The following is a 14588-nucleotide window of genomic DNA, read 5'->3' on the forward strand; positions in this document are numbered from 1 at the left end:
AAAGAAAAGATTTGGTTTTGAAATCCATGTTAGTTTACACTTCCCTTTTTTTGAATTTATACTAATTCACATTTTTTCAAAAAATCATTTAATCATTTTTTTATTAGTTATAATCAATCTGAATTAACAAACAAACAAAAACCAGGAATATGCACAAACCAAACCAAAATGAACATGGCCTAATTTTGGATTCGTTTTCATTTTCTGTTCTCTCTCTGTCTGCTGTTTTGTATCACTACGCATGGATAAGTATAGTTAAAATGCCTTCAATATTTAAAATAAATTATGTAAAATTTTGCAGAATTTAATCCAATCATGCTGGATTCCTTTGGTATTTTTAGTACCGTTGATATGATGATGATTGTACACCTGTATCCATAGTCCCTGATATACAACTACAGTAGTGGCCAAAATTGTGAAACCTTTTGGGAAAAGTGTATTTTTGAGGTTTGATGGCTAATAATACCACTGGTTTTTTTTTGCAGTAGTACCATAAAATTCGGCACAGACTGCAGGAATTTGGCTTAAAATCTAGAATTCCATGAAAAAAACTACCTTTAACTTCAAAGGTTGAAAATCATTACATTCTTGATTAAATTATCTTTCCATTGATATATAATTTTATGGTACTATTAAAAACAAATTGGTGTTATTAGTCATCAAACCTCAAAAATACACTTTTCCCAAAAGATTTCCACAATTTCGGCCACTACTGTATATAGTATGTTGTTTGGATGGGTTCAGTTTGCATGTTATTTTTTTTTGGTTTCCTGTCCTCCAATTTGAATGTATATCACAATTGTGCTATAGATGATATTCTAGGCCTTCAAAGCATATTTGAAATTTTGGGAACAGATAGAGAAGAATAAGGTATCCATTTTAATGATTGCTATAGTGTTCCATGAGCTGGCAGACAGGATTGGTACAGTCACCTAGGACAGTGGTTCCTAACCTGTTTGATCCAGTTTACCGCTTTTCCTGGTCTCAAAAAATGCCAAACGGACTCGGTTGTTTTATACAAGATCAACAGTCCTACACTGAACCTTCAACTCTCAAACAAGCAATTACCAATTGCTCTATTACTCCTAGGATACGCCAAAATTACCCTTGGAGATAATTTCCCCACTAATCCTAACCCTAACCCACTGATCTTTAACGTTAGAATAACATTTTGGAATATTCAGAACAAAGAATGATAAATAACATAAACCATCCTTAATATGAATATTTTCAAATAGGAGAATAGGTACCCAAATACATGAAATTAGATGAATAAAGGATGAATATGAGCATAGTACATCACTGAAAAAAACACAAAACAATTTGTCATAGGGGTTTACTGTAATTCCTCAAGATTATAGACAAAAGACTTAGAAAAGCAAGATTTCTTTAGCATTCATTTGTATTTTCTTTTCAGTTCCCAGTCACATTTCTTAGCAGAGCTGGCATGATTATTTACAGTTGGAGATAGCAGGCTTGGGTTCATCCCTCTCTTTCTTCCCATTCCTAGATAAGGCACAGCTGCTTAAGATTTTAAATTGCAGAGTAACTGAAACTCTTTTCTCTCTACTTAATAAAATGGAGCATAACTGTTTTCTGTCTAGATACGAATGTAGTCTATATTGTTGACATTAGATATGTGCATTGCTCTACAGATAGTAGTCAATTAGCAACCCCTTGTTCAGCAACTGTTCAAAGTTACAATGGTGCTGAAAGAGTGGTACTTATAACCTGTCCTCAGAGTTGTGGCCATCACAGTATCCTTGCTTGTGGAAAAAATAAAAGGTTGACCACTAATGTTACATTTTTATATCATCTGAGCTTTTTAAGATCAGCAACATCCAAAGAAAATGTAGAACAAAATAGTTAAAAGAGATCTATTACTTTTTTCATTGTTTAAAAGTGGTTAATTTTTAGTTTCTCGAAGAAATCTTGATTAATTTTAAGCAATGAGTGGCATTGTATATCTGGATTGATGTCCAAAGTAGATATTGATTATCTATTGTGTCATACCAAGATTGTAAATGAGTAACATGCTGGGGAAATTGATACATAATAGCAATGTATATATTTCCTTGTCCTGTCCAATGAGTAGGACTAATTTTGATTGGTCAGTCAGAGAAGCTTTTCATTTACTTAGGTTTGAAAGTAGCTGAAATTCAATTTAATTTATATTCTTGTACTATGAAGAAAGCTGCAAAACTGGAAACAATAATTTAAGTTATTCAATACAACTTATTGTTCAATGCAGCTATCTAAATTAAAATATTCCTGACAGATGCTGTCTGACATCTGCTTTAACACACCCAGTGAACAAGAGCCTACTCTTTCTCTGTAATTCGTTCAAAAGTAAAACTGTTTTTATTGTTAGAAATGTTTTCTAACAATCTGTTGCAATTTAGCTTTCTCTAGATAAGTCATTACTCTTTGTTCTCCAAAAATTTTGGGCTTCTTTTATGCAATATCCTATCAGTTATTTAAAAAGTGCTATCATATCCCCTCTCATTCTTTCCTTATCAACATTCTCAGTTTCTTCACTTTATTATCAAATAGTTTAGCTTCTAGATTTGTTTGTCTGAATCCTTTTGCAAGTTTCATTCTGAGAACTGAATAGAATATTCAGAGCTCATAGGCAAGGAAGGAGTGATCAAGACAGAATAAAGTAGAACACGGGTCCCCAACTACTGGGCCATGGTCTATTTTGAATTGGGCCATGCAAGCACAAGGGCTGCCTGCCATTTATGTGACCCAGTACCCATTTCCCTCCCCCCCACAGCCGGGCCAGCAAACCACAAAGATTGGGGACCACTGACGTAGAATGCTTATTTCACTTCCCAGAAATCAGAAACTACAGTTTGCTTCTCTTGATACAACTAAAACTAGTTTTGCCTTTTTTTATAGTCATATTTTTCATTATTTATATTTTTTGTAAATTACTATTAGGAATCCCCTATACTGTGACCATTTGATTTTTGTTTCCTAAATAAATTTTGCATTTGTTGGCCATTTCCATTTATTTTATTTTTGTTTTATTTAAAGCTCTTCTCTTAAATCTCTTTTTTACTGATACTAGAGTTTTGAATTTTATTTCTGTGTTTTAATAAATTAGCTATTCCACCAAAAAATATGCCATCTGTAAATCAGACTAGAAGTGTTTCAACCTCCTCCTCCAAGTAATTAATAAAAATATTAAAGGGTGCTGGACCTAGGGTAGAAACTTGTGGCACTTCATTCCATTTTTGTTCCAGTTTAATATAAATACGTGACACATGATTATGTGTGTGTGTGTTTATATAAAATATAAATATATTTTTCTAAAATGTCTATATCCATTTAATGTCAACCAGCTTCATTAGTTTGCTAATCAGTATGTCATATGCATTTGGCAGAAATTTGGCAATCAATGAAGGAATTTACTTGATCACAAACAAGATGCAGTAAGACAAGGTTTTGCTCCTGACAGAACCATTTTAGTATTATCTACTTTAGACTCTTCCTGAATATCACTGCAGATGTGTCTATTGTTCCTTTGTCCTACTTTCTCTCACCTTTTTTGAAGAACAATATTATCTCTCCTCTAATCCATATTGTTTGCCCTCAAAATTGGTTGAAAGTTGTTAATTGGGATCAATAAAAAAATGGGTCCAACAAATGAAAGTAGTAATTTGTTGCTTTATTTTATCACCACTGCAGTTGAGATGTGGGTAAAATATTATTGTTTTTTTCCTTGTTCATTTTTGTAACGTATATTCTGCAGGAAGAAGCTGAAATACAAGCAGAACTTGAACGTTTGGAAAGAGTTAGAAATCTTCATATACGAGAGCTCAAAAGAATAAACAATGAAGATAATTCTCAGTAAGGTTCTATATTTTAATGTTCCATATTCATTTTCTCAATGTTTACTGGCTCTGGAAAAATGTGACACATAAAATACCAAAAGATACTGTTAACCTACTTAGCCAGTTTTTGGCTTCCTTTTTCACTCTTGTTTTTCTTGAAGTAAACATAAAATAACACAAAATATATATTAACTTCCTTAGGTAATTCTGAGAATTTTTTTCTTATTAATGATGATTTTGAAAAGTGGAAAATGTGCTCTTCTTTATTTGCATTCTTACCATCTTAAAATACCTCTAAATAATGCAGGGAGCAGACTTTTCTTACCTCACAATCCTCCCTCCTTCAAGATACTTGAAAATTCGCTATTAGGAGATTTAACAAGCCAGTTCATTCCTTTTCCCTTTCTAATATCCCTACCCCATTAAATTCTTTATATCCTGAAAGCTTGTGTGGTAGTTCATAGTAATTAAAAAAAAGCTTCCAATTTCTTTTTATGCATCTCAAGAGTTCTCTGAAGTAGTAGAAAATAATATCTTATTTTCAGATAGTCCTCCTTTGCTGCCAAACTGATTTGGCATTTGACCATCTGTGTTTGATTTTGGTGGGAATGACTCCTTTCATGTAAAGATTGGATTAAGTTCCTCCAATTTCACGTAGAGCATTCCCAAATGTCATCAGATATTAGAGGTTGCAAAGGAGTTTTTCCACAGATATGCATTGTGTTCTTTTTGTAGAAAGGATGACCCATAGCAATGATTATCTGAGGGTGTTTTTTTTAGAATAAAGAGTCAAACCTATTATTCATCTTGATAAACCTTGTGTTATTCTCTAATGTGAACATTAGTCATTCATAGATATTCTAAAATGTGAACATTGTCATTCATGGATCTCTGAATAAAAGTAGAAGCAATTCATGAAGCAGTTATTTGAGGTCTCTTCCATAGTGTCTTAAAGGTTTCAATTAAAGTCCAGTTAGCAATCTTACTGGCCTGGAAACAAGTCTGAGGTGACTGACTTCTCATTTTAAAAAAATCTGTTTTTAAAAGTACCGAGCACATAATTAATGACATAGTACAATCTTGTGGGAGGGGGGGAGTTAGTGAACTCTTCTTCAGTCAAAGTGTTCAAACAGAAGCTGGATAATCATTTGTCAAGGTCCTTCTTAGCTGAAGATAGTTGAAGGTAGTACTCTTTCGTCCCACTGCACTTGCTGGGTGGGGGGAGGGGGTGCCTTTTATTGTCTCCTTAGTTCCCATTGATTCCCACAATAGTAATAATATAAGTGTAGGAGCAGATTAACCCTCTCCCATGGAAATGATGTGTGCTTGAGGGAATGGGCACAATGTGGCACAATGCATCTTACTCATGGTCCTTTATTAGCAGGAATTGAAATAGTTCAAGGAAAAGAGGAATTTAGAGATGCCAGTCTTCTGGTTGAGCTCATTTAGTTGGTGCCATTTTTTGAATTAACTTATGATTCCTTCTTATTTTTAAACAGAGGGGCACAGGCAGGTGCATATTAATGTGATTCATCTTAGACTCCCTACATTATACAGAGATGAAAATAAGTGCTTACATCTGCAAATAGCTTTCTTCAACTTTTTCTTTCCTCCCCTTTGCTTTTTTAAACACTGTAGATAGCGCTAACTTTAAAGCCCTGTCTTGTTTATAAACCACGTTTGTGCTTAATTTTTTTAAGGTTCAAAGACCATCCAACATTAAATGAGAGATATTTGTTACTTCATTTACTTGGTCGAGGTGGATTTAGTGAAGTATATAAGGTAATATCTTCTTTTTTGTGTTATAAGTATACATTGATTGCCAACACACTTCTAAAGAAATCCTCCTAAGGCATTGTTAATATGTTTAAAGCAATATATTTCTTCTAACACTATTGTGAGAAGCTTAGAAACTTTTTACTTTTATTTGTATTAACAACAGCATGCTGTTTCTGCTACTCTTATCAATGGTATAGAGCTGTGGTTTGTTAAGTTTTGGACCGTAGATTATGAAATTACCTTGTTTCAGTAAATTATAGTTAAGATTTTGTGTGATCTCAGATGAAACATTCAATTGATGGTAATTAAAACTTATTTTTAATCATATAGTTGTAAAGTCGCCTCTACTCCACTTCAAGGTATTACAGGGTATTACAGGGTCATTAAAAGGGGAAAAAAATCATAGTGGCAAAGCAGTTTACAAAACCGGGCCTATAATTTTAAAAAAATCAGATTGTAAACATGATCAATTTTCCTTTAGAAAAATAGGTGTTTTATGATGAATCATCATAGCACACACACACAAAAGGGCAAATTGTCAACCTCTTCGCTATTGGAATTATTGGAAGAAAATATCTCCGGAGTTCTCTAAACATGCCAAATTCAACTTTTTATCCCATAATTCCTGACTTTTTAAGTTTTACTTACCTCCATTTTAGATATTTCAATTAATAAAATCTAAAGACTTACACAGGAGAGGGAAGTGTTAGGAGTTGTTTACTTGAAAGTTTTAACAGTATTTTGCTGTTTCCTAACGTCATCTAATGGGTCTTGCAGGCATTTGATCTTTATGAACAAAGATATGCTGCTGTGAAGATACATCAACTTAACAAAAGCTGGAGAGATGAGAAAAAGGAAAACTACCATAAGTAAGCATTTTTAAAAACCTTTCTTCTGGTGGCAAGTTAAAATGACACTCCAGTATCCATGATTAATGATTCCGTTTTTTTTCCAAAAGGCATGCCTGCAGAGAGTACAGAATACACAAAGAGTTGGATCATCCACGGATAGTAAAACTTTATGATTACTTCTCCTTGGATACAGATACGTAAGTATATAAAACAATACCTCTTTGCATAAGAGCAATTTGAATTATTAATATTTTTAATAGCCAGTTAATTTCATATTTTTATTTTATGCTTAAATAAATAGTTTTTTTTAATTATCTGGACTATCTTTGTTTCTACTCTTGTAGGTTTTGTACAGTGTTAGAATATTGTGAAGGCAACGATTTGGATTTCTATCTCAAACAACATAAACTAATGACAGAGAAGGAAGCTAGGTCCATTGTAATGCAGATTGTAAATGCACTGCGATATCTCAATGAAATTAAACCACCCATTATACATTATGATCTTAAACCAGGTAAGTCAGAAACATTAATAAAACTTTCTTTTTATATAGCATTTTTATAAAATATATTGTTCACTTCATGCTTATTAATAAGGGAATTTTCTATTTTTGTCCTTATTAAATCTATAAATAAATAAATAAGTTTGCATACATTCTGTGACTTGAAATATAGAAGCTTAAGATGTTTGAGATACGGGAACTTTATCTTTTTCCCAGCTGTAAGCCATCCAGCGGTCATCTGACTGGTGAGATGGGCAGCACATAAATTTAATAAATAAATAAAGTAAATAAATTGCCTTTCAAAGGTTTCAAGTGCTACATGGGAGAGTTCTATGAATAGTTTATTTGTGATTTATAACATGCCTGTTAGATTTTTCAGTTCTTTTTTCAGTAAAATTTTTAGGGCTGTGCCCTAAAGCGGAGTATCTCAGAATAAGAGATTCACTGAAGCTGTAAAGCTCGTGGGTTGCTTTGAAAGCTGTGTTCTGTTAACTCTCTGGGTCTGTGAAAGCATAGACAATACTTTTCCAGGGTCCACCAATGAAGCAAAGTGGCTAAGCAAATGTGTATATGCATTGAGAATTGGAACAACTAACTTTTGAAGCAGCCACATGAACTCTAAAAGATGTGGGTATTTGAATGATTCAAAGAGAGGTGCTTTGTTCATACTTCTGCAAATCATGAAACACATCTTTAGTCCTTTGTTCAACCCTAAAAAAGATTACATTCTCATCATCCAAATGAAATGTTGTTGAGCCGCTATAATGGGCTAGACTTGCTTTTTATAATGAGATTTTCTTCTTTTGATAGGAAACATCCTTTTGGTTGATGGAACAGCATGTGGAGAAATAAAAATCACAGATTTTGGCCTGTCTAAAATAATGGATGATGATAGCTATGGTGTTGATGGAATGGACCTAACTTCACAAGGAGCTGGGACTTACTGGTATATTATTTTCCATTTCACAAATTATTTTTTTCTTTTATTAAACAAAAAAATGAAATAAAAATTTTAAAATGATATTTTAGTTATTCTCATGAATAACAAAGTTTATGTACAGCTGCCCTACAAATACAGTAAAAAGACTGGTATCGTGCCTAATTCAGTTCGTACCTTAATGGAACAGAATTTATATTTTATCATGCTGAGCTTAATAAATGCAAATACAAACTGAGAAATACTCACTGAAGACATTCTAATATTGAACATAAACATTCAGGCTAAGAAACAGCCACCTTCTTTTTGTATAGAGCAGTGGTGGTAGTGCAGTGATTAGAACGCAGTATTGCAGGCTAATTCTGCTGACTGTCAGCAGTTCAATCCTGAGTGGCTCAAGGTTGACTCAGCCTTCCATCTTTACAAGGTGGGTAAAATGAGGACCCAGATTGTTGGGGGCAATAGGCTGACTCTGTAAACTGCTTAGAGAGGGCTGTAAAATCACTATGAAGTGGTATATAAGTGCTATTGCTGTATATTTCTTAAGTGTAAAACATTGGTTCTATTGAAAAAGGGAAGGCAAACAGATAAATTTTATTTCTGAATTGTGATGTTGAAATCAAAGTTTCACAAGTATTAGTACTCTGCAGATACTTTGGGAAAAAGGCTTTGCAACAAACGAGAGCATATGAAGGACAGGTTTTCCCCCACCCCCAGAACCTTAAAGCAGCATTGTATTGTGGCTATAGAACTTTGTAAGCTGTACATAAATGACATGTGCAGGCAAAGCCATTTTCCATCATAGGAAAAAAAAAGTATCGTGATTGCAAATGCATGAAGATGTGGTCGTGTTTTGAACGTACTTGTTCTATAAAGTTGTACCGTACTTTTTGGAGTATAAAACGCACTTCCCCCTATCCCTAAAAGAGGGTGGAAATGTTGGTGCGCCTCATACACTGAATGTAGCCATTTTTGGCCTCCTGAAACCCTGCCCTTTGCGTCCCGTTTTTGGCAAAAACAGGCCCGTTTTTCACAAAAATGGGATGCACAGAGGGTTTGGGAGGCCTGCAGAGTGCTCCTGGCGGTTTGGGAGGCCAAAAACGGGCCTGTTTTTTGCAAAAATAGGGACGTTTTTGCCCTCTCCAGTCCCCAGGAGCACTCTGCAGGTCTCCCAAGCCCTTTGAGCATCCTGTTTGTGCAGAAGGTTTGGGAGGCCTGCATAGTGCTCCTGGGGGCCAGGGAGGGCAAAAACTTTTTTTCCTTGTTTACCTCTTTGAAATCTTGGTGCATTTTATATGCTGAAAAATACGGTAATTTATAAGCATTCAGAATGGCTTGTATTCATCTCAATTATGAATCTTACCAATTTCCAACCTGGCTTTTGAATTCTCTTTATCAATTCAATTTCTAGTTTGGTCTACCATGATTTGTAAATTTACTCTTTGAGTAAATTGAGCTTGTGTGCTAATCCAGAACTAGAAACCAATGCTTGTAATAAGATACTATGATATATCCTTACTTATTCTCCCAACACTGAGAGGACTAAAACATATGCGTTTTGGCTTTGTACTCTGGAAAGATTAAAAGGACAGGACTTTCATTCTGCTAAAATAGCTATTGCTGTAATCATATTTCTTACTGATGGTATCATTTGTTACTGAGCAGAAATTACTTTGAGGAGAGAGTTAAATGGTTTTACACAATATTCAGATATTGAGATGAAGATTAATAATTCAAGATCAGTAGCACTCCTTTGTTTAGAGACCTAAATGTCATCAGCATCACTGGTCTGTAAATGAGCTAGATATTGTACCGATCCAAAATTTCAAACATCTGGGGAATGTTTTTCTTCATTCTAGAGTCTGAAATAAACATACTAAATATGTGACTCAAAATGTACAGTACATCAGTGCCCTAGTACTGAGTTTCTTTTCACCTAGGAGTGGTTCATACAGTACATTCCTGCAACCTTGCTTAGTTCTCTGTGGAGCCCAGTGTGATTTATATTCTAACCTCGCTATTACAATCTAAATTGTAAGAACTATTTTCAAGACCCCAGATGCTGTCTTAAGTCCAAACTATTGAAAATAGAGCTAAGGATTTGGACTGTTTGCTTACGTTTGTTAAAGTAAAGTCTACCCATATGAATTTGATTCCTTAATACTGGCTTTCCTTCATGATGCCACCATTAAACTCATTCCTACCGCTTTTAAACGGGATTACTCTTTTCTTGAGTCAGTGATTCAGAGCACCAAATAGGCCTCTTTGCTTCTGAGTTGCTTTCGAAGAAATAAATTGCTGACATAAACCAACTTAGTATGTTTATCTCTTAACAACTCCTACACATAGAAGAGCACACTCATTAGTAAGATGAAATGCCTGACTCTCAATGCTGCGTAGAAAACAGGAAATTTCCATTTAATTAGAGAGTCTACCCTTGTGGATCTGGAGCAGCAGAGTTAGTAAAGCATGTGTTCCAAAGCTCTGTACTATTAGCTTTGCAAATAGTATAGTGTTAGTTCCACATTCTAATTGCCACATTTTGTAACTTACTTGGGTGACTTGCTTCATTTTACTTTATAGCTTGGATATTGAGATATCTATAAACGTAGCCCAATTTTATGTACTGTCGTTCACAAGTCAGAGAAGAAAAATATAACTGATCCCAAGATGAAGATTTTGAATGTTTTAATTTTAAGACAGTTTGTTTCTTACTAGTATGACAAGCTTATGAGGCAATGATTTAGCATTTTTATATACTGATGACTTACGTTTTTGTTTGTTTTTCTATATTCTGATTGAAATAATATTATTTCTACTCCTAATAATAATTGAAATAAAAGCTTAAGTGAACAATAGTACCTAAGCTTTTAATAAACTTCTAATATAAACATAATAAATAACTTGGTGTTATTATGAATTGCATTAACAACAATATATGCTAGTTTTATGTTTGTGCTAGGTTTTGACTAATTTAAAAAAACCAAAAAAAAACAGTGTTTTGGTAGATGGCATATGCCTGTTTACCCTGAATGGTTATTTTCCTTTCTTGTTTTCGTTCAGGTATTTGCCTCCAGAGTGCTTTGTTGTAGGAAAAGAACCACCAAAAATTTCTAACAAAGTGGATGTGTGGTCAGTTGGAGTAATCTTTTTCCAGTGTCTATATGGCCGAAAGGTAAGCATGCACAGTAATTGCAATTTTCCATACAGAAAAGTTTGACTAGCATAGTTCAACTAATCAAATATTTACAGGCAAGTACACTTATTTTTTTACTTCTGTTCAATTGTGTCCAAATCTCAGAGACTGCCTGGTCAAATCCCTGGCAAGATTTTTTGAAGTAATTTGTTATTGCCTCCTTCCTAGAGCTGAGAGTGTTGGCTGGACCAAGGCCAGTCAGCTGGCTTTGTGCCTAAGGTGGAACTAGAACTCACAATATCCCAGTTTCTAGCCTAATGCTTTAACCACTACACCAGTTAGGCTTCTCTTTTCAACTTACACCTGATTTCATTTCTCGTTGTTCTAAAATACTTTAAAATATTTTTAAATGGCATGATTTTAGATTTTTAAAAATATGGTTTCTTTTTTAAAAACAGATATATACATGTGGATGTTTGGTATAATGAACTGATTTTTTTTACCTCTTTCCAGCCATTTGGCCATAACCAATCACAACAAGATATACTTCAAGAAAACACAATATTAAAAGCCACTGAAGTACAATTCCCAGTAAAGCCTGTTGTGAGCAATGAAGCCAAGGTAAAGAGTTCAACCATCAATTGTGGTAGAATGATATATTCTGACACAAGACGTTCAGTCAGACAAAACATTTAAAGCTAACTACAAACAAAATGCATTTAAATTTTTATAACAATTGTTTTTAATTTCACATGGGAATTCATGCATTTAAAAGCAAATGCATAGTTTTCAAACAGTTTCTGTGTTTCCTCAATTTATGTTCCAAAATTGCTGTTTCAAGAGGCAACTGGACTTTCTGTTTTTCTTTGAAGACATTTCACTTCTCATCCAAGAAGCTTCTTCAGCTCTGACTGGATGGTGGGGAATGGGAGGATTTATACTCCTTGCAGATAGCCAGTCATTTATATTCTTTTAAAGCACGGGTTCAAACTTGACACATCACGTTGCCATAATGTGACATATTGTGACTTTTTCCCCTTCACGGAGCTGGGGTGGGTTTGTAATGCATCCGGTTCATGGGCCACCAGTTTGACACCCCTGAGTTGTTGAGGCCACCTGGAGGTTTTTCTGTGTCGTTAAGGTCACCTGAGTAGTGCAAAATTCCACACCCATTTGCATTACTCAGGTGACCCTGATGACACAGATGGCCTCAGCCACTCTCTAAAAGAATGCAAATGAACAACTGTCTGCAGGGAGTATAAATCCTTTCATTCCCCACCCAAAGGTCAGCACTGAAGAAGCTTCTTGGATGAGAAGTGAAATGTCTTCAGAGAAAAAAACGAAAGTCCAGTTGCCTCTTGAAAAAAGCACCATTGGGACAGCTATGACCTGGATAACTGAGAATCTCCATAGACATTCCCCAATTTATGTAAATCTATTATCAGATGCTGGAGAAAATTATCAGATACTGAAAATGATTCTCTAGAATTCTGAAATATTGATCTTGTTGAATAGAAAATAAGTGTAACTAAAGATGAGTGATATTAAATATACTTTGAACATCAATAATTGCAGAAGTCTTAACTAGATAAGCCAATTTATTTTGTTCTGTAATTTTCAATTCTAGAAGAAAATCCTAAAGTACAGTTACATCGTCCTAAATCCTGAAATACAGTATCACTGTCATCTGTTTTAAAATTATACTTGCTATTGTGAACTACGCATTTAAGCATGTAATGCTAAATCAAATATGGTTTAAAATGAACACTACTCCTTTCCCAACAAGCCAGCTTCAAGCAGTGCATTATAAACTTTAATTTAATTTAATTTAAAATTATAATTTAAAATTTAATCATAGATTATTTCAAACATCTCTGATTTAAAAGAAATTACAAATCTCCTGAAACAGAAAGAAGGGATTATCCAACCTAAATCTTTGTTTTCCGTGATTGAGGTGTTTATGTAAATAGTTCTGGACAAGTTTTATCTATTTCTTCCAAACTAACCTAATGAAATGGCATGTTTTAATGGTGTTTGTTGAAAAAAACAACACCAGCCATGGCATTCTGGTTGGTTTAGCCATAATTTCTAATTAAATAGCAATAGTTTGTTTCGGCTTGTTTAACCATTAGTCCTTGTGTGGAGGCAAGTGAAAACTTATTCATAGAATTCCTCCATACTTAGCTTAATTTTCCATGTTAATGGCCTCTTTATCTTCTTCACACGAAGGGAGAATATTGCATTTTCTCTCTACTTTCCACAGAAGAATGTCTTCAGGTACACTATTTTTGTTTGTAGTCTCATCCAAGTTAAACAAGTTCTGTGAGCTTAGCAGGACTGGGCTTGTCTGGCTCTTCTAGGCTTGGATTAAATATTTGTATATTATATAGTGCTGCTTCTTTCCAACTATGTCGTCCTTTTCACTGTAGCTTATTATCTACCCTAATCCATACTTCCATTCTTTCCCGCTATAGTTTCTTCGCTCCTGACAAAATTGGTAATATTCTATTACCAACAACCTTCCACATCTAAGAACACATAAAGTATTGTGAATGCTAAATTTGGAAATTTACTAGTCCAGAATGATCATAAACTAAAGTAAAGACAGGCTGATATCTGGAGTTGTGTTTACCACACACTTACATTATCCCATCTCAACAAGCAAAGTGTTATATGTATATTACAAGTGTGCAAATTGCTGAATAGTTGTCCTTACTGGATAGATTTTTGGAGCTGAGGAACTCTGAAGATAGTATTAGTACATATAAAAGGGAGCATGATACAGAACCTCTTAAGGAATCAAACCTTTCAGTTTTGGAAGAAATAAAGTAGTGGCCAAAATTGTGGAAACCTTTTAGGAAAAGTGCATTTTTGAGGTTTGATGGATAATAACACCACTTTTTTTATTGAAGTAGTACCATAAAATTATATATCAATGAAAAGATAATTTAATCAAGAATGTAATGCTTTTCAACCTTGTTTGAGAGATAAATTCCTGTAGTCTGCGCCAAACAGTCCTTGCACTCAAGTTCACATTGCATTGCGCCATTTCTATACACCCAGATGATTTTCTTCTGTCATGTAGGCACAGTCTCTTAATTCTTCTATCATCACTTGCTGTTGTGCACTTTTTCCTGCCTTTACCAGTGTGGTTTTGTAGTGATTGAGTCTCCTTATACCTCTTCAAAAACTTAGAAATACCACCTTTGGTTAAGTTTCCACCAATTTTTCTTCTAGGTTCTTTATAACTGTAGCCTTGTTCATGTAATAATACTATTTTACATGGCTTTCTGAGCGACTAGTTTTTTTTAAATTATTATTTATTAAATTTTTATACCGCCCTTCTCCCAAAGGACTCAGGGCGGTGTACAGCCTTATTTAAAACACATAAAAACACAAAAATCCCAGATTTAAAATACATTTAAAACGAAATATTTAACAGGCCAAATTTACTAAAACGGTCAAACCCGATATAAATCCTTAAAATTTAAAATTATAAATAGATTAATACATTAAAATTAAATTAAAATTAAGTTAAAATTAA

The 14588-nt window shown here is 34.0% G+C and overlaps 1 protein-coding gene across 4 annotated transcripts in view; it reads left to right on the plus strand.

Moving 5' to 3' along the window:
* The window catches only part of TLK1 (tousled like kinase 1), an 89137-nt gene that overhangs the window by 67839 nt on the left and 6710 nt on the right, over positions 1-14588 (plus strand). For all 4 annotated transcript variants that reach the window (XM_058190789.1, XM_058190778.1, XM_058190796.1 and 1 more), the window contains 8 exons: positions 3758-3855; positions 5540-5621; positions 6396-6487; positions 6577-6666; positions 6814-6983; positions 7782-7917; positions 10972-11083; positions 11558-11665. In XM_058190789.1, coding sequence (XP_058046772.1) covers positions 3758-3855; positions 5540-5621; positions 6396-6487; positions 6577-6666; positions 6814-6983; positions 7782-7917; positions 10972-11083; positions 11558-11665 — 888 coding nt within the window. The remainder of the gene's footprint in view (positions 1-3757; positions 3856-5539; positions 5622-6395; positions 6488-6576; positions 6667-6813; positions 6984-7781; positions 7918-10971; positions 11084-11557; positions 11666-14588) is intronic.

The sequence above is a fragment of the Ahaetulla prasina genome, chromosome 1, assembly GCF_028640845.1.
Source record: "Ahaetulla prasina isolate Xishuangbanna chromosome 1, ASM2864084v1, whole genome shotgun sequence".
Classification (NCBI taxonomy): Eukaryota; Metazoa; Chordata; class Lepidosauria; order Squamata; family Colubridae; genus Ahaetulla; species Ahaetulla prasina.